Genomic DNA, 19,671 nt, shown 5'->3' on the forward strand with positions numbered 1-19,671 from the left:
TAATCAGGAATTACACTTTTATCAACCCATGAGTCAGTGTTAAATACATATGCACATGTAGGCACATTTGTGGCACCTGCCTTTTTGCAACGTGAAAAGCCTGAAACAGCCACCAGAAGCAAAGTGGTCAAAGGTGTTTCGTACCAGCCCAATCAGTATCACTTCTACACACAGCATAAGTGTCTAACTCGCAATCTCATCAGCAGACTAATTTACAGTCAGGTCACTGGCACCTTATGCCAGCTCAGTCTGCATTGCCGATAGCTAAAGGAGATGTGCCAGGCAGCAAAAGCAGGATGGGCACCCAGCATTGAACCAACTCTTTGCAGATGCTGGTGAAGAAGGGGACTCTCAGTTTCATGGAATAGAAGGAGAGAAACTTGACAAGGGCATGCAGCTCTTTGAACATGGTGCCTTGAGGATGGACAGAGAAGGAATAATCTCGCATGTATCTGGCTTTCTATTCTTGGGATGCTAAATCAAGTGTAACTCTGTTATGAGCCAGTTTATATGTTCTTTAAAAGCTACAACGGTGAACAATAAAACCTCCATGTACAGGTGCAGCACCTCTTAATAACATTCACATATACAAGTTAATGAAAACTTGTAAATCAAACTAATGGACTAACTCAAGAGAATCAATTAAAATTTCCTTAATCAATAAACAGTCCTGTAAAACAAACATTTAAAGCTGAGAAACACATATTAAAGTGAAGGCAGAGAATTGTCTTGATGGATCTGACTAAGGTGCATTCTAGTCCTGCCCATTCTGGTACAGAGCATACCCTATTCATCTCCCGCATAGGGTACTCCAAATATACTGTTCAGAACATGGATTCAAATTTTTTTTGTCAGAACTAATAGTGGCTGATTGAAGAATCTACCACCAATGATTCATCTTTTTTAAAAAAGTCAGAGTGAATTTCATAAGTTATTTATGCATTGCACGAAATATCAAAAGCTGTTATAAAACAGAGGAAATATTTATGTACATATGTATTAATAATTTTATAGCTTTACATCACATAGAGATTTTCTCCTACACCGTCAAAATCAGAAACAACTTTGCTGGAGATTGGGAGATGGCACATGCAATCTACCTCCATATTCTATCGAAATGTCATAATATTCAAATATTGAGATACAGCAAACAAATAACAGGTTATGTGTTACCAATGGATCCAGTAAATATACTTTTATATTACTTGAAGGGAGGTGATGAAAATGTGGACCTTGAAATGGTTTCTACTCTTTTGATCCCAGCAAAAATGTCAAAAGCCAAGTATTGGGGAGAAATGGTTCTTCTTCCTTACTGATTTTTGTTAGAGTTTGGAATACTACTGTTATAAATAAAATTATACCCACACTGGAGAAAATATAATGTTTGAGAATAAGTTTGTAAAGAATTGGCATATATATCTATATCCATCTCCATCTCCCTCCCTCCCTCCCTCTCTCTCTCTCTCTCTCTCTCTCTCTCTCTCTCTTTAGGGAATGACATGTTCACTTTTTTCTCTGGTTTAAAGCTAAAGATTGCTTCTCTTCTCTTTTATTTATCTTTCTTTTAGTAATTGTTATCAAATTAAATTTTTTTCTTCATATTTCTCTCCTTATATTTGTACAGTTTATATTAAACTGTCATTTTTTAAAAACCTGGAAAACCTTAACATCTTGATATACCAAAATAAAAGTGAAGTGCCCTTCAGACCTAATTGATTTATCTGAAATATGTCAAAATGAAGCATATAGTATTATTTTTCCATCTCCAAAGACCCCTAATAAAATAATATCAATTCATATTCAACTTTAGTTCAGATTCATTACCATTTAGCGCTGAACAGAGTAAAGATCTGTTTATAAAAAATAATAGATGAAAACTGGGGGAAAGGGGAGGAGTTCTACAAAGAAATGAAAAGCAAAAGCAAGTAACACCTGAAACCATCTAAGGATGATAATCCAACAATGAGGCCACAACTATTCAGAAACACCAGTGGAAGCACAGCCCTGACCTTGCCTCCACTTTAACCCAAAAAGCAGAAGCAGGACTGGGAGGCTGCTCTCACGCCTCCATTCTGCTGGGTAAACTGCTCCTATAAGCTGCCTTATAATCATCGGTTCCATTCAGACAACTGCCTGTTGTTGACAATATGCTTGAGGTGCATTTTTTTGTGGAAAAGTTTTTGAGGTTTCGTTTTTTTTTAAAGCAAAGCATTTATTATGAATCCTAATTGCCTATTACAGCTTTTTACAAAAAACAACAACACCCCGAAGGTTTCATCATAAATTCTAAGTGGCTATTAACAATTGTCCAAAATGTCTTCACAAAGTTACATGACCTCCGCCCCCATGAAAACAGGTGTCTTTATGTTTATTTACATTATATATATTTATTTGTTGCACTGATAGCCCACCTTCTCCTCTAAGGAGCTCAAGGTGGTATATATGGCTCTTCCCCTCCTCAAGTAATCCCCACAGCAACCCTGTGAGGTAGGTTAGGCTGAGTGGAAGTGAATGGCGCACTGGTCCATCTAGCTCAATAATGACTACTCTAGGCTGCCAGCAGCTTTCCGAGATTTCAGAAATAAGTGTTTCCAAGCCCTGCCTGGAAATACTGGGGTTGGACCCAAGCTCCTTCACATAGCAGGTGCTTTACAACTGAGGTCTGGCCCTCTATCTAGGACTTATTCCTGGATATATGTACTTTATAATGCTTGAAGAAAATGGTTTCTCCTGAGTGACACTAATGCTATCCTAGTACTTACTAGCAAGTGAAACTTTCTGCAAAACACTAGTAAAGTAGGATCTGACTAGTGTTCTAGGAGAGCCATACATCAAAATGCTGGTCCTGCACTATATAAAATCCTACTAATTTTCTTACAAGTATTTATACCCCACTCTTCAATTCTAAAATGGCTCCCAGCACAACTTAATACTTACTATGTTGGCCATGTCAAGCAAAATAGCTTTCATGATTGCAATACCTAATTTATTCCATGAATAGCTTTTGAAATATTGAACAGAGGAGGAACATTCGTAAGAAAGTCATCTTCCAAGATGAACATTTTTTCCCCAAACAGAATTTAACTTACCAGAAACTAAACTGCATCGGACTGCTGCAGGGTTCACATTAAACTTGCAAAATTCTGTGCACTGCCATACAAAATTTCTCTCCATTGTTTCCTATTTCCAACTCCCCTAGATACAAAGGCAAATATAAAGGATACTTCAGCCCAATCCTATATCTCCTCTATACCATGTCCTATCTAGAACACAATAGTATATCTGTAAAGATAATATATGAGCAAAACAATGGTCGATATACAAATTTATCAATAATTGTGAAAGGCAAGCCATCTCCACAGCCCACCCCACAGTTTGTCCAGTAATTAGTTGGATTGTTGAAGTACTTGCACAATTTGAAGAAAAATTGAAATTCTCCCTTTCAGTCCCCTACAAAGCAAACTTGACCTTGTGCCGTGGCAAAGACAGGCAACAGGAAGGACTACTGATAACTAGGGAACGAGAAGAAATTCCATTCAGTTCACATTTCAAGGAGAACCTACCTAATTTGCACTTTCCAAAACAATAAGTACAGGAACCAAAACACAGCCATCCTTCAAAATTTGCCTGCGTCTGAATTCTGTGATACAGTTCTTCAGTCAAGTAATGTGTACAAAAAGGTATTTGCAAGGGTGAAGTGTGCATAAAAATAGATATATTAAGTGAAAATATTAGGATAAATTTGTTTGCAAAAATTGGCATATTTGCAAAATTTCATAGAAAAATGTTTATATTAGGAGAGATTTGCACTGTAAAGCTGGTTATTTTTCATGAAGTTTTTTGGTGTTTTTTTTAAATCGCAAACTGATGTGGGAATGTGGAGAATTGAACTTAAGCTTGGAAAAATGAGAAACTGAGATAAACCAAAATGGATAGATTCACCCATCCTTACCGACAACAGGAGAGGTCTTGGAGGACTCACTTAAACACTGGTGCTCCTGAGTTTGTCTAGGATTATCTATGCCTGAAAGGAGGAGACCTCTATCACTTGTTAGTCTCTGAAATAAGTTCTTATGTTCTCTGTAAAGGTAATTTTGCTTGGAAAGCAAGGGACTAGCAAAGAAGGCTCCCTGTCAACAGTGATGTAGTGTGACAGTGTTTCAAGTATCATATTTACTTTGTACTTAGTTAAGTCACTGGGCAAGTCCATAGTCTCCATCAGTTCAACATTCTCCTTTCAATGTTGCCTAGCAAATGCCTCCTGAAAGTTTACAAGCAGTGCATGCTGACAAGAGTGATCAAGTGCTGCTTCTTCCCAGCAGCTGCTATTCAGATGTATACTGTCTCTATAATTGCTGGTAGGGGAGTAGAGATGAAATGGAGAATGTAGAAGGAGTTTTGAGTGGGTAGGGATGAGGGAACATGTTGGAAGAATGACAGAAGAGGGGCTGGAATGGAATACTCAATTTTAGAGGCACATTCCATCAATGATTTTATCTAGGCAACTAACACACAACTGCTGATTCCAAAATGGACTGGCATTGCAAGATTGGAGTTTTACTAAAATCACTATCAGTCTGCTAAGTCAGTATGAAATACAGGACAGAATGTCTACAAGCATATTGATTTGCAAAATCCTCCATATTTTCAAAGAGGTATGTGTTTCGAAGAGGTATGTTCACACCCACTCGCTGAATCATCACCTTGTCATGGTGAGTGGGCCCTTGTGAGCGAAGCCGTAAATGTAGTATAAACACTGACAACTGGGAAACACTGGCCTGCGAGCGCTCCAGTTGGATAACTGCCTTTACCAAAGGTGTCATGGGCTTTGAAGACACTAGAACTCAGGACACAAGGGAGAAACGTGCTAAGAGGAAGACACACTTGGCAAATCCACACCGCGATCAACTCCTGCTCAGAAACCAATGGCCCCACTGTGGAAGGACGTGTGGACCCAGAATTGGCCTCCAGAGTCACTTACGGACTCATTGTTAAAACCGTATTTATGGAAGACAATCTTACTCAGCTACGAGTGATTGCCAAAAAAGAGAAGAAGAAGAGTATGTTCACACTTTTCCTTGGGTGAGAAAGCCTGTCCTCTTCCCAGAGGGGAGGCGTTGTGAGTGGGAACCATTCCCGCGTTGGCAGGGGGGCATGTTTGGCCCCCTGCATCATCTCCCCGGCTGCCACCCCGCCCTGCAGCGGGCCAGCCAATAGGCTTGGCCTGGGGGCGGGGTTTAGCCACATTCAAGCAGCCATGGCAGCCTCCGCGCCTCATTCTGCTTCCTGGAAGAGTCCTCGACTCACAACAAATGTTGTTACAAATTATACTGTTTAGTTGTCAACAAAAAGTATATTTAACCTTCTTTGGCAGGAACAGTTATTGGGGAAAATAACAATTTGGACACAGTTCAAGATGAATTCTTACAGCACTCACCAATGTTACATTGTTTTTTAAAAAAGCAGCATAAAGTGGTCCTTACTAATTTGCTAGCTCATTACAAAAACAAAAATTCAGAACTAGGAACAGTTCTGCCCAGGGCTTAACAAGGATCTTTTGGTACCTAAGGCAGAATTTCCAAATGTCACAGTAACCATAACAACTAACTAACTACTTACACTTTAATGAAGTCCTAAATCTACTGCCATGTTCTACCTATGGAGCTGTCCCTGATTGTAATAGACTCCTAGTTAATTAGGACAACAAAATAATAATAGTTTAGGGAGACAACCTTTGACTTTACATTTCTGTTACATAAATCCAACTCTATAGTAAGAAAATGATTTTTAAATCTGATCGCAATCTATACTACATGTAAACAACATATTGGAAAATACGCCAAATAGTATGAATAAAATATCTAGTTGAAGAAATTCTGGATTTTAATCAGCAGTTCTTCTGATGCACTTTGTTAAGACCAATAGACTGATAGTTATGATTCTAGTATACAGCAATGATTCCATTACAAAACATTAGTGATAAACATTGAGTTCCAATGCAGCACAAACTGGCATCTATCTGCTTTTGCAATGTGGTGCTCCTTGCAACTTGACCATCATAATAATACATTGAGGGCATCTTTTGTTCTTATTATTTCCCTACAAATTTGGGGTGATATACAACATTACTCATAGTCAGTATAAACCCATTGAAATCAGCATGACTGATTTCAGCATGACTAACAATGCAATGCACTCAGAAGTGAACCTTATTTAATATGATGGCCTTACTCTGAAGTAAATGGGATTAGGATTATAACCTTAGCTGGAACTCTTTTCTGGCATTAAGTGGTATATAAATTAGTAAAACATCGTCCCTCCAACACTCAGAGAAGTAAAATAACAATTATTCAAGACCTGAAAAACTACAGCAACATTCCAAATAAATTAATACTATGTTGGTATTTGGTATATTTGATATCTCAGACTCATACATAAATAGCAAATGTCAAAACACTGTAGTTGCCTAGTAAAGATTCCAACACTGGTCATCTATTATTAATCAAAAGTGGATCATTTGACAGGTCGGAGCCAAACAATACAAACTGAAAGCTTTCGCAGATGACTTAGTATTGACGTTACCGATGGAAGCAAAGGCTCAGAAAAAGCTCAATATGGAGGCCAAGTGGCCGAAATATTGGGAAATTTTCGAGCAAGAAGGAGACAAATTGAAATTGCAGAGTTTTGAGAAATTGAAAGATAAAGTGCGAGACTGGCTTCATTATTATCAAATAAGAGAAGCTTATAATTTGGACAAAAAAATTGGCTTCCAGGTGGAAAAATCAAAACTGGAAACAGAACTGTTAGATCCCAAAACTAAGATACTTTCAAGAATGTATAACTTGCTGTTAAAATGGAATACGCAGGATGAAACGGTTAAATCTGCTATGATTAAATGGGCACAAGATGTTGGACATAACATTATGTTTGCTGACTGGGAACAGTTGTGGACCACTGGTATGAAATTTACGGCATGTAATGCCTTAAGAGAGAATATTATGAAAATGATATACAGGTGGTACATGACACCAGTCAAGCTTGCAAAAATATATCATCTGCCCGATAATAAATGTTGGAAATGTAAAGAAAATGAAGGTACATTCTTTCACCTTTGGTGGACGTGCCCAAAGATTAAGGCTTTCTAGGAGATGATCTATAATGAAATGAAAAAGGTATTTAAATATACCTTCCTGAAGAAACCAGAGGCCTTTCTCCTGGGCATAGTCGGCCAATTGGTGCCAAACAAGGATAGAACTTTCTTTATGTATGCAACAACAGCAGCAAGAATACTTATTGCAAAGTATTGGAAGACACAAGATTTACCCACCCTGGAAGAGTGGCAGATGAAGGTGATGGACTATGTAGAATTGGCGGAAATGACTGGCAGAATCCGAGACCAGGGAGAAGAGTTGGTGGGAGAAGATTGGAAGAAATTTAAAGACTATTTGCAGAAATATTGTAAAATTAATGAATGTTAAAATGATGCTGGATTGAAATTAAGTGGCATTAGCAACAAGGTTAATAAGAATATGCAAAAATGGATTGATAATGGATGAAAATATATAGCTATAATATGTTAAGATATAGAGTTAAGATAAATGAAAGAGGGTAAGGATTTGCTGATTTGATTATCTAAATGGGAATACAAAAAGGGGAGGTGTGAGGAGGTCAAGGAAACAAGCAAATGAGCTTAAAGATATCAAAAAAATGGATTTGTTTTAATTTTTTAATTTGCTTTTTGTATCTTGTATTTTTTTCTTTTTTCTTTTCTATGTATTTTTGTATTTTTTGTATTTTTTCTTATCTCTTCCTTTTTTATGCTTTCTTTTTATTCTGTAAACCTCTGTTTTTTGTAAAACCTTAATAAATATTTTATATATAAAAAAAAAGTGGATCATTTGGAAAAGAAATTTAATGACCCCCACCATTCCTCTCAGAATTTGAATTTTAAAATGTTCCAAGTCCCACCCCACCCCTTAGCTGCCTTCTCTGAACTGATACATATTTGAAGGCTAGGTTATTTTAGTTATGACTGTTTACCTGTACTTGGAAAACGACCTATTCATCAGCTAATTTGCTAATCCTCTCCTATAAACAGCAAATGCTGCCTAACCCTTCTAGCTCTGAGATTAATCAAACAATTAGAAACCCCTAGGCCAGTGGCCTAGTGGATCTCCTTGAACAAATAATTCTAAAGACTAAAAGCAGCAAATGAGAGGCCCCTATCATTTGCAGCTGCCAACGAAACGGCAGATGATCTCTAAATGATCAATGAGAGTACACAGGCTTATGTGATAGGAAGTGGTCAGTATAACAACGATTCCAAACACCAGTTCATAACTTTCATGGCTTCTCTAGTCTGAGATGGAAAGGAGAGAAACAGTTGGGTAATATCAGCATACTGATCACATCAGACTCCAAATGTCCAGATAATCTACTTGAGAAGTTTCATGCAGATATTTTAAAAATATCTATCTCCCAATGAAACTCTGTGTCATGCCATAAAGCCAGAGATCTTGGTGTCAAGCAGCAGTTTTTGGAACCTATATTTGAAGTATGTTTAGGCCACCATAACAGTGCCCCCAAAATCCCAGACACACAGTGGAGAATGATACTACTAGTGATTGAATCAAAAACCACTGATAGATTCAGAAGAATCAATAGGTAAAAGTAAAAAGGTAAAGGACCCCTGGATGGTTAAGTCTAGTCAAAGTTGACTATGGGGTTGCGGCACTCATCTCGCTTCAGGCCGAGGGAGCTGGCATTTGTCCACAGGCAGCTTTCCGGGTCATGTGGCCAGCATGACTAAACCACTTCTGGCGCAACGGAACACTGTGACAGAAACCAAATGCACAGAAACGTCATTTACCTTCCTGCCACAGTGGTACCTATTTAGCTACTTGCATTCGTGTACTTTCTTACTGCTAAGTTGGCAGGAGCTGGGACAGAGCAACGGGAGCTCACCCCGTCGTGGGGACTCGAACCACTGACCTTCTGATCGGCAAGCCCAAGAGGCTCAGTGGTTTAGACCACAGTGCCACCCGCATCCCTTAGAACCAATAGGAAAATAGTGCCATTCAAAGCGTAAATATTTCAAATCTAGCATATTTAAAACCCGGCCACCAAACAGACTGAAATGAACCTAGAAAATCAGTATCAACCTAAAACCTTGAGATACTACCTTTATCAAAATCTAATGTTTTTCTATTCACTCCAAATTATTGAGCAATTGGTCTATGAATAGCTTCAAAAATAATTTGAATTTAAATGGAATTTTCACATGACATCAAACCAACCATATATTTTAAAAATAGAATTTCTAGATCATGGGAACACCGCAGACATAGTATATCACTGTATCAGCAAAGAATTTGACAAACGTTCCTATGTCCCTTGCTGACAAGCTGGTAAACGCAAGCGAGATACTACTACTGCTAGGTGAACAGTCAACTAGTTGAACAGCTGTACACAACAACTGTGTATTAACAGTTCAGCATCATCCTAGATGGAAATATCAAGTGGAGTGCCACAAGAATCTGCCTTAGGCCCTGTGCTGTTCAACATCTTTAAAAATTATTTCTACAAAGAAGCCAATGGGATCCTTATCAAATCTGCAAATGATACAAAGCTACAAATGATACAAACACCATAAAAGAAAGAATCAAGAGGGTATGGACATGTAAGGTGGACACATAAGGTGAAATTCAACAAAGAAAAATGTAAAGTCCTGCATTTAGATATCAAGAATCAAAGGCACAAATGTATGATGGGGAGGTAAAGGTAAAATGTAATGGCGTAGATCAAGTTTGGCATCAGTGAATGTGGAAGTATCTAGGTGTCCTAGTTGATCATAATTGTCACAAGTCAGTAATATGAAGCGGGTGCTTAAAAATGAATGCAAACTAAGGCTGCATTGACAGGAGCACAGTGTCCTAATCACAATTAAAAACACCTCAGTGATTTGGAATCTAAGTAAAGTAATCATGCTAAGAAAGGCTGTGAAAATAAAAATGAGCTTTGGACTATTTCTAACCACCAAGTGCCGCTTTCTTTAAACAGAAGCCAGACGTAAGAGATGGGCTCCTCAAGACATGGCCAGAGCACTTAGTGCAATTTCACCCATTTTTCTAAATTACACCAACAGTGAGAGGTCTAGAAACCAATGGTTTAAGGAGTTAGGCATGTTTCACCAGGACAGCAGAATATTAAAGGTACAGAAGTCTTCAAATATCTGAAGAGCTGTCACACAAAAGATGGAACAGAGTTGTTCTCTCTTGTTCCAGAACCTATGGATGGAAATTACAGGGAAGAAGATTTCAACTGTGTTAACAGATCTGCCAAAGTTATCAAGAAATGCCTCAAATGGGAAAGAGTGAGCACAATCAAGAATTCAGAGAACCATAAAGAGATTGATAAAAATAGGGGATGCAGGATCATGAGATAGCACACCATGAGATAGTCAGGGTCCACTGAACTAATTTTTTGCAGTTGCTAAAGATCTTGTCCATATAAGAGTCTGAATGTTTTCATACTTACTAATGAGTACACCCCACTGAACATGGTAGAACTTTTGAATAAATGTGCAGAGGATTGTACTATTTATAATATAAATACTCTAGTCTATTAGTTTCCTTAGCAGTTCTGCACCATTCTGTCTCCCACTTCTCTTATTCATATATTTTCAATAATTTTGGAAGGAAAAATTCACATCTCTAACTTCTTTTACTATTTCAAAGGATAATCTGTTTCTTCAGTTCTATGGTTATAGCACACAATCTCCTAAAAGCACTTTTGTTAGGGAGAAAATATTGTAGCATTTCAAAAGCACTCCTAATTAAAGGAATGTATTTGGTGTAGAAATCTCTCAAACAGGTATCCATATCATCCATTTACCCCCATCCCTTCTGGAGAGCGTAATTTGCCCCAGGGTGCTATAAAATCATCCCAACACAGGAAAGCATGTGACAACAACTGTTCCTTTTAAGAACTTTTATTTCTGTGAATATATGCATTTGTACTGTACTGCTTGGGTGGTTCCACCCACCTTTGGCTATAACCTGCACTTGGTTGCCTAATAAATTTGATTGATGTGTCCCAGCTTCTCTCTCAACCCTGGAGCTTTGAGCACCCAATAACTGCAGAGGCAAAGTATGTTTCTTCCTTCCTGCTCCAGCTCAGAACTGGATGCATGTCAGTTTGTATCCACAGTACAAACACCCAAAGAAATACAGAGTTAAAGCCCTCAGTGCACTTCCTCTACCTCCCAGCTGGAGACAGGGCTTGTTTTTGTGCTGCTCAGAATATCATCCTACCCAGTTCTCACACAATGAGATTGCACTATGTTTCAGACATGCATCATAATGGACATGGCTTTAGATGACCAGCCCAAATGTGTAGACTCCTGGTAAATCTCACTAAATCAATGGGACAGAATTAAGTTGATATTTAACTTAGGCTGACTCACACCCAAAACAGGTACAAAATCTTCTCTTCAGTAGATTTACAGTCAAAAACGTTGGTGCCCTGAGTGCAGGTAACACAAGGTTAAGTTGATCTCAAAAAGATCCATACATTTTGTGAATACTTTCAAATGTCTGATTATTGTAAAGCAAACTTTTTAAAGCCAATAACCCTGAAGAAAGGAAAGCAGACTCAATTGCTCCATATATTTAGTTTTTTCGCCTAAAGGTTTAGGTTTCTATGCTTTTTGCTTCACACCTTGGTAGTGCTTTTACTCAACTCACTGAAGCAGTAGCAGCAGACTGAATAAGACACCTTCTCTTTTCACACTGTCCTCTTCAGCCTTGAGGGAAGAGAGATACCAACTTTGAAGGTGGCTAACACACTCATTCTGTGAAAGTATCAGCATTAGGTACTTGGTAACTGAATGGAGAGACTCAAGAGATTTCCCAGTATTGGTTCTCTCTCTCCAAGGTCAATAAATATGAAGAGATGAAAGGAACAGCTGTAATGATCTGTCAGGCATGGAAGTGGATGGCTTAGCAGCCACCTTCCTTCAAGCTGATCCATGTTCAACTAATGGGAGGCAAAACAGAATCAACTAGAATCTCTTCTTCCCAATAAATCAAAGCTATAATGAAATGGAAGAAAGAGCTGGAGGCTTCAGACTTTAAACCAGATCTCCGCTCTTTCATTTTCTGGGAAAGATGATTGGTAGTAGATGCTCAAGTGAACTACTGGACTAGAGCGGCATTTTCCTCTATCCTTTTGTACTTCTTTATCATCATCCGAGTGCATGTGAGTATTTACTTCCTGCAAGTTCAAACTAGACAACAGAAATGGAACATTTAGCAAACCTCGCTAGCAGCTAAAGGCTAAACATCCTTTGTCTTTTAAAAATGATGGACACCATTTTTATAATCCAAAATACTACAAAGGGAGACAATTCTACTACTATCAATACCCATTTGTTTGACTTTGAGAATCTTTATACACACCAAGGCTCAGCTAGAATTCTATTTAACTATTCTGAGGAATACTGAGCAATACACTTGCTAGTGTTAATGCTGTGGTAAAATATCAAACTTAGCAAATGTTGGTGTTACTACATTAAACACTAATTAACAAGTCAGCTGAGTGCTACTTAGTGAGATCAACAAATTTTATTCACAATTCTTAAGGAAATATTTAGCCGTCAGTATGACAAATGCACAAAACAAGTACTCCATTTTTGCATTCACCAGTAGTTCTTAAAAACCACACTATGCCCTGGCAAGAACAAATCTTCTATCTACCATTTAGTGACAGATGTTGGCATTTACCGAGCAAAATAGACAATGTCTAAAGATTAAATTATTCACAATTCTGGAGATATCAGAAGGATTTATGCAGATTTTAAAAAGTATAGCCCATATACATATAGGTTGATAAAAATTTCTTTAAACTTCACGCTCTTCCCCTCACCCCAACCCTTTCCTTAGATGTTATGGTGACAAACTGCTCCTCACAGATCACAGTATAAATTATATGGGGAAACGGAGTTGGAAGAAACATAGTAGAGTGGGAAAAGAGACTCCAGCACATTCATTAGATATAATACAAAAATTACCTCAGTCTGAGACTATAGGCTTTGCTGATAACAAATTAAACTTACCAGACTGTTGTTTCCACTTGACTATCATGTAACTGCCGATTGTCTAACTGAGCAAAGAGAGGGAAAAGCACTTGGATTCCTCCTATTGAATGAATTGCACTGTGGATCGAATGCGTCACAATTGCTTTCACATCCTACATTTAAAAAAAAGGAAAGAAAACTCAGTTACATTTGAAAGTAATCTTCATGTCACTATAGCACTAATACCACTATTTTTATATATGATAATATGTTGATTCACACATTACCTCCTCCCCACAAATAACATTTGTATGATTGGTATCTAACCTATCCACAAACAAATCAGGATGAATACTCAGTAAAGAGGTTGCCTAGAAGAAACTTCTGTTCAATTTACAGTCGTACCTCGGGTTGCAAACGTGATCCATGCGGGAGGCACGTTCGCAACCCGCAGCATTCACAACCCGCAGCACTGCATCTGCGCACGCACGTGACGTGATTCAGCGCATGTGCGTGATGTCATTTTGTGCTTCTGCGCATACACGAGCACCAAAGTAACCTGTTCAGGTACTTCCGGGTTCGGTGCGGTCTGCAACCCGAAAACGTGCAACCTGCAGCATTCGCAACCCAAGGTATGACTGTATTTAAAGGGGACAGATTTAATCATAATGTTTGCTGTGTCCTTTGACACACACACACTTTTTTCATTCAAAATACATAATTAAGATTATCATTTTATGAACATTAGTTAATAGCAAAAATATATTCAATGAATAATTATTCAGATTTAATAAAACGTATGTAATCCAATCATAGTAATATTTACTAATTTAAAAACAAGAAATTTTCTAACAGCAAATGCTTAATAGAAACCAGGATCAGCACTACATGAAGGCTACACTGAAAGCCTTTTATTTCATAAAATTTTATTTCTTTATTTTATAAAAGTTATATACCTCATACCTCTTCATACAAACTTGAAATGACACAAAGGAGGTTGGTGGTGATCTGATCCTTACTATTTGAGAACCTAACACATGGTCACTAAAGTATTTGAGATACATGGCTTTGTATGGTTATATACTGTATTTACTTGAATCCAATGCTCACCTTTTTTTGGCCAAATGACGTTGTGAAAATTAAGGTGTGCATTAGATTTGATGGCACATTTACATTCACCAGTAAATACTTTTTTTGGTTTCAAGGTTCTGAAAATTGAGGTTTACATTAGATTTGATGGCGCATTAGACTCGAGTAAATACGGTAATGCAAGACTACATGGTTTCACACCGATGAAGTATCACATTGTGCGTTACTTCACTAGAATATAACAGCAAAAGCTTTATACTGAAACATATATGCAGAGCTGACACTTTTTATTTAAAATATTATTTCAGTCATGCTCTGCCACTGAAATATGGCCCCCTTGCCTCTACCATACTGTGTTCAGGATATGACTGCAAAATCTAGGACAATCTATTCAGAGGTTATGAGGGTTAAACCGAAAGAGAAACCAAACTGTACAAACAGTTCACAGAAAATGTTCACTTAAAACTTGGCAGTCTTTACCACTTAATGGGGTATTAATTAAACATGGAAACAATCGATTTACACAAACCTGAAGCATAAGAGCATGTGGGGAGTGTACAAAAATGGAAGGATTTTCCTTTGGTGAGGATTCAAGGCATAACTGAGCATCAGTAGCCTTAGCGTTGTAAGTGAAGGCAATACTGCTTGCAAGTTTCCCATCATATAGAACCTGCTTGTGGTGCTCAGCAAGATGGATATCACTCTCAGATTTAAATTTGAAAGTACTCTGGGGATGAAAGGATTAATTTTAAAATAGAAAATTATTGTCATAATTACAGTTCTTACATAATGTGGGAGAAAAAGCAGTAATGATATTCTCAATCATCATGTTTCAATCACTAAATCAGAATAAATCATACGTGTTCCAGTTCAATATTTATTACATAGAATAATAGAATCTTAGAGTTGGAAGGGACCCTGAGGATCATCTAGTCCAACCCCCTGCAATGCAGGAATCTCAGCTAAAGCATCCATGACAGAAGGGCATCCAACCTCTGTTTGAAAACCTTCAAGGAAGGAGATTCCACCACCTCTAGCGGGAATCTGTTCCACTGCTGAACAGCTCTTACTGTCAGAAAGTTATTTCCAAAAGTTCAGTCAGAATCTCCTTTATTCCAACTTGAAGCCTTTGATTTGAGTCCTACTCTCCAGAGCAGGAGAAAACAAGCATGCTTCCTCCTCCATGTGACAGCCCTTGAGATATTTGAATATGACTATCATATCTCCTTTCAGTCTCCTCTTTTCCAGGCTAAACATACTCAGCTCCTTCAAGCGCTCCTCTTAAGTCTTAGTTTCCAGACCCTTGATGATCTTGGCTGCCCTCCTCTACACCGTTCCAGCTTGTCAACAACCTTCTTAAATTGTGGTGGCCAGAATTGGACACAGTAATCCAAGTGTGGTCTTACTAAGGCAGATCAGAGTGATACTATTACTTCCCTTGCTCTGGACACTATACTTCTGTTGATACAGCCTAGAATAGCATTAGCTTTTTTTTTTTGCTGCTGCATCACACTGTTGACTCATGTTAAGCTTGTGGTCCACCAAGACCTCTAGATCCTTTTCACATGTACTGCTAGTAAGCTAGGTGTTCCCCATCCTTTATTTGTGCATCCGGTTCTCCAAACTGTTAAGGTCATTTTGAATTCTGATTCTGTCTTCTGCAGCATTAGCTACCCATCCCAGTTTGGTGTCATCTGCAAATTTGATGGGCATTCCCTCAATTCCTTCATCCAAGTCATTTATAAGGACATTGAACAATAACAGGCCCAGGACAGAACCCTGCGGCACCCCACTTGCCACTTTTTTCCACAATTACGAGGAACCATTAATGAGAACTCTTTGGGTCAATCAACCAGCTACAAATCCACTTAAAAGTTACCTCGTTCAACTCACATTTTACCAGCTTTCTCATGAGAATATCACGAGATAGAAAAAGCCTTACTGAAATCAAGATACACTATGTCCACAGCATTTTCCTAATCCACCAAGTTTGTAATTTTCCTTTATAAAGAACTAAATTATTCTCTTTGTAGCACAGTCAAAATATTTTAAATTTACTGGTGGACTTGGTTTGGTTTTTTTAAAGCTAGGCTTTTATTCAATACAGTGTTAAGTAACCATCCAGTCAACACAAGGATTTCAACCTGTGCCTCTCCTCTCCTCCACCTGCACACCCCAAGTCAATTCTAAACTTGTCCACTCCAATGTAAATTCCACCGGCTTACTCCCAGGAACATGGGCAGCTGATTTCAGAATTTTGCCTTTAATTTTTGTTAATATCTTACTTGTTGTTTTAAAAAAGGAAAGCCAAACAGACACAGCTTCTGGCTCTCAGAATCACATCACCAGCCACTGAATTAATTGCTTCCTGAACTTGTTTCCTCCTTAAACAATATTTAACCACAGTACTGAAAGAACCCATTTAAATGCACGATTTAACTTTGCAGTTTACTCATTGTTGTTGTTTTAAATGTAATTGTTATTAAGCCCATTCTAATTTAGAAGAATTGCACAAGTACTGTAATAAAATGTTTGCAGATGCATAATACTCCAAGGAACATGTATGCAGAGGTTCTCTGGAATTTCCTTCTCTCCTTCTGGACTGAATGTGTATAATCAGGGATAGGGAACTGTGGCCCACAGAAGTTGCTGGAGTACAACTTCCATAAAACCTCACCATTAGCCATGCTGGCTGGGGCTGATAGGAACTGGGGGCCAACAACTTTCGGAGGACTCGGGTTTCCCACCCCTCGTCTTTAGGCTATGATGTCAATTATATATTTCACACGCCTCCACAGCATAACTGGATTGCTTAGCCCAAGAAATATAGCACACACTTAAAAGAAAAACAACAACCATACACATAAAGTATTAGAATGTTACATTAAAATACATGAACTTGGTTTTTTTATACTTAGGGAATTTAATACCATCCTAAATTGAAGATTCTGCCAGTATCTTTTGATTGATACATTTATTTTCTATTTAAGCAAAATGGAACACACAGCAAGCTCTATTTGCTAAAAACTGTGCAAAGTTCTGAAAGAGCTGGAGGCGCTATACTTTAAATATATATGTATTTGGCTGGGATCTAGAGATTATTTTAAGCTGACCAATGCCTTGCAGGTGCCCAGTGTGATTTATTACTTTTTAATCTTTGAATAGCTAACACTCCATGCCATTTGACAAACTATTTTTGAAACCCCTTTCAGGTTCCAAAACAGTTTGCCAGGAAGCAAGGAGGATTGCTAGAAAAGAACAAATCCAAAGCTCATCTGGGTGTGTAAAACAAGTTGAACTATTCAAGGGATTCGAGACTTTGAAGATCAAAAGTTATTACAGTAAGACGTATGCTGATTCAGAACTTCATTTTCTGGTCAATTGACAGTGCAATATACAAAATATTTCTCTCCTGCAGTCAACTACCAACTTTGTTAGTATCACACGCTGCAGTTATTATTTTTTGCAATCATTTGACAGCCAAAGACAAAACATTTGGTAAAAGTATTCAAGATACATTAAAAGCCTGATACAATGTTACCTAAAGCCATTAGTAATCTTACCCATTTCAGAATAGCCAATTACTACATTATTAGTGCTAATGTCCATTTGCTGATTCTTGTGTTTGTGGGTATTGATGTGCTTATAATTGTTTTGTTCATTCATGATTTTTTTACCCAGCCTGAGCAGGCAAATGGAGACGCAGGATTAGAACCATAATAAACCAATACAGATGTATATATAATTTCACTTAACCTCCCAATATTTTTTATCAATATTCTGCTGCTCTGCTTTATATCTATTTGATTTAGCTTGGTGCATTGGTTGGATATCAATGTGCACACACACACACACATTTACATAAAGCCATAGTTATAATTTAAGAGAATTAAAAGGATTTCAAACAACATTAAGGCAGCTATACAATTGCATTGTACATTTACTTTAGCAGTTGTTTTCTAAATTGAAATTATGACAACTACTACCTTATATCCTGGTCCTAACTGATGTATTGCAAATATCTGTGCTGGGTTGAGAGCTTCGGTGAATACATAGACTGCTCCAAGTTGACCACAAAACACTCTATTTGCATCAGCAGTTTCAGATGATCCCAGAAAACATTTATCATAGCTCTGTATTAAAAATGTAAATATTTAGAAAAATGAACAATAAAATGCAGTTTAAGACAGGCAAAGCCAAAATGATACAATGTTTTAAGAATCAGCCATGTAAAAGCTTTTCATTTCCCCACATATATGCATTGTACTATTTTTTCAACAAACAATGAATCAATCCTCACTGCATATTGATAACATATCCCAGACTCCAGATAACCTCACTCAGCATTTCCATGAGCATGGGGGATAAGAACAAAGAGCCCCACATTAGAGGCTCTATGGGGCAAAACTTCATTTCCCAAGCACCACTTTATAGAGATGACCATCCAAGTGGAGCAAAAGCACTGCAAACAGTGCATCCAATTCGAATCCTCTGCTTAGAATATCATGTTCAGTGGTATAAAAAGCTACCAAGAGATCAAGAACAACACAATCCCACTATGCCTCTCCAGACATCAGTCATCATGCATGGAAACCAAAGTGGTATCACGTGTCAATACTGGGTGTGACCCCTCACTGAAATGGATCTAGACAATTAGTCTTATTCCAGAGTGCCTGGAGTTGGTCATTGCCCACCCATTCAAGTACTTTGCATAGGAAGGGGGCAATTTCAACCAGCCAATAGCTGTTCAAGTATTCTGAGTTCAAGAAGAGTTTCTTAAGGAGTGGCCTCACTGATAGTTTTCAGACAGTCTAGGACCACTGCACCTCTCTCAGAAAAGTATTAATTACCTTCAGGGCTCAGCCAACAGTCCTGTCCCAGCTAGACATTATCAGCCATGAGCGGCAAAGGTCAATAATACAAGTGTTCACCAACACCCATTCAAGCACCTTGTCCATGTCCTCTAGTTTTATCAACTGGAACTTGTCCATTAACACCTGACCTGACAGTGCTCTGAAAACCAGCATCACCTGTTACAATAGCAGAGTCTAAGATCCTGTGGATAATAAGCAGGATTGTCCTCAAAATGTCTTGCAAATAAATTACAGTAGGGTAGTGAGGGTTTCACCACCTTCTTAGGGCAAGAAAATAAAAGGACTCATAAGCTTTACTGGACAAGACACTAAGGTTCCAATGGTGGCAGAGAGTAACTGTTCTTCACTGCCACGAAGTAAGTTTAGCAATGTGCACACACACTTGTGTTCGACTGTATGTGTCTGGCGTCTTCCTCCATTTGCATTTCAGCTATCTTCCAACTTGTTTCGTTGCATCTCCAGTGTATGGCCACATTAAGGCTTGGGCAAGGCACAGTCGGAGAAGGTGTTCAGAGGGCATCTGTGCCAACTTCCCAAGTCATTTTCATGTTTCACAGATTGATTAGGGTTTTGACAAAGTATCCAGACTTGCTAGCTGGAAAAGTCTCCAGAGTTATCTGCAAACCAATTGGA

General features: G+C 38.1%; 1 protein-coding gene across 3 annotated transcripts in view; it reads right to left on the reverse strand.

The window, feature by feature from the left end:
• NBEA (neurobeachin) overlaps positions 1-19,671 on the reverse strand; it is a 361,568-nt gene that overhangs the window by 304,031 nt on the left and 37,866 nt on the right. For all 3 annotated transcript variants that reach the window (XM_083608943.1, XM_083608944.1, XM_083608945.1), the window contains exons 8-10: positions 18,151-18,297; positions 14,694-14,891; positions 13,115-13,248 (exon numbers count right to left, since the gene is read on the reverse strand). In XM_083608943.1, coding sequence (XP_083465069.1) covers positions 13,115-13,248; positions 14,694-14,891; positions 18,151-18,297 — 479 coding nt within the window. The remainder of the gene's footprint in view (positions 1-13,114; positions 13,249-14,693; positions 14,892-18,150; positions 18,298-19,671) is intronic.

The sequence above is a fragment of the Podarcis filfolensis genome, assembly GCF_964270895.1.
Source record: "Podarcis filfolensis genome assembly, chromosome: 4".
Classification (NCBI taxonomy): Eukaryota; Metazoa; Chordata; class Lepidosauria; order Squamata; family Lacertidae; genus Podarcis; species Podarcis filfolensis.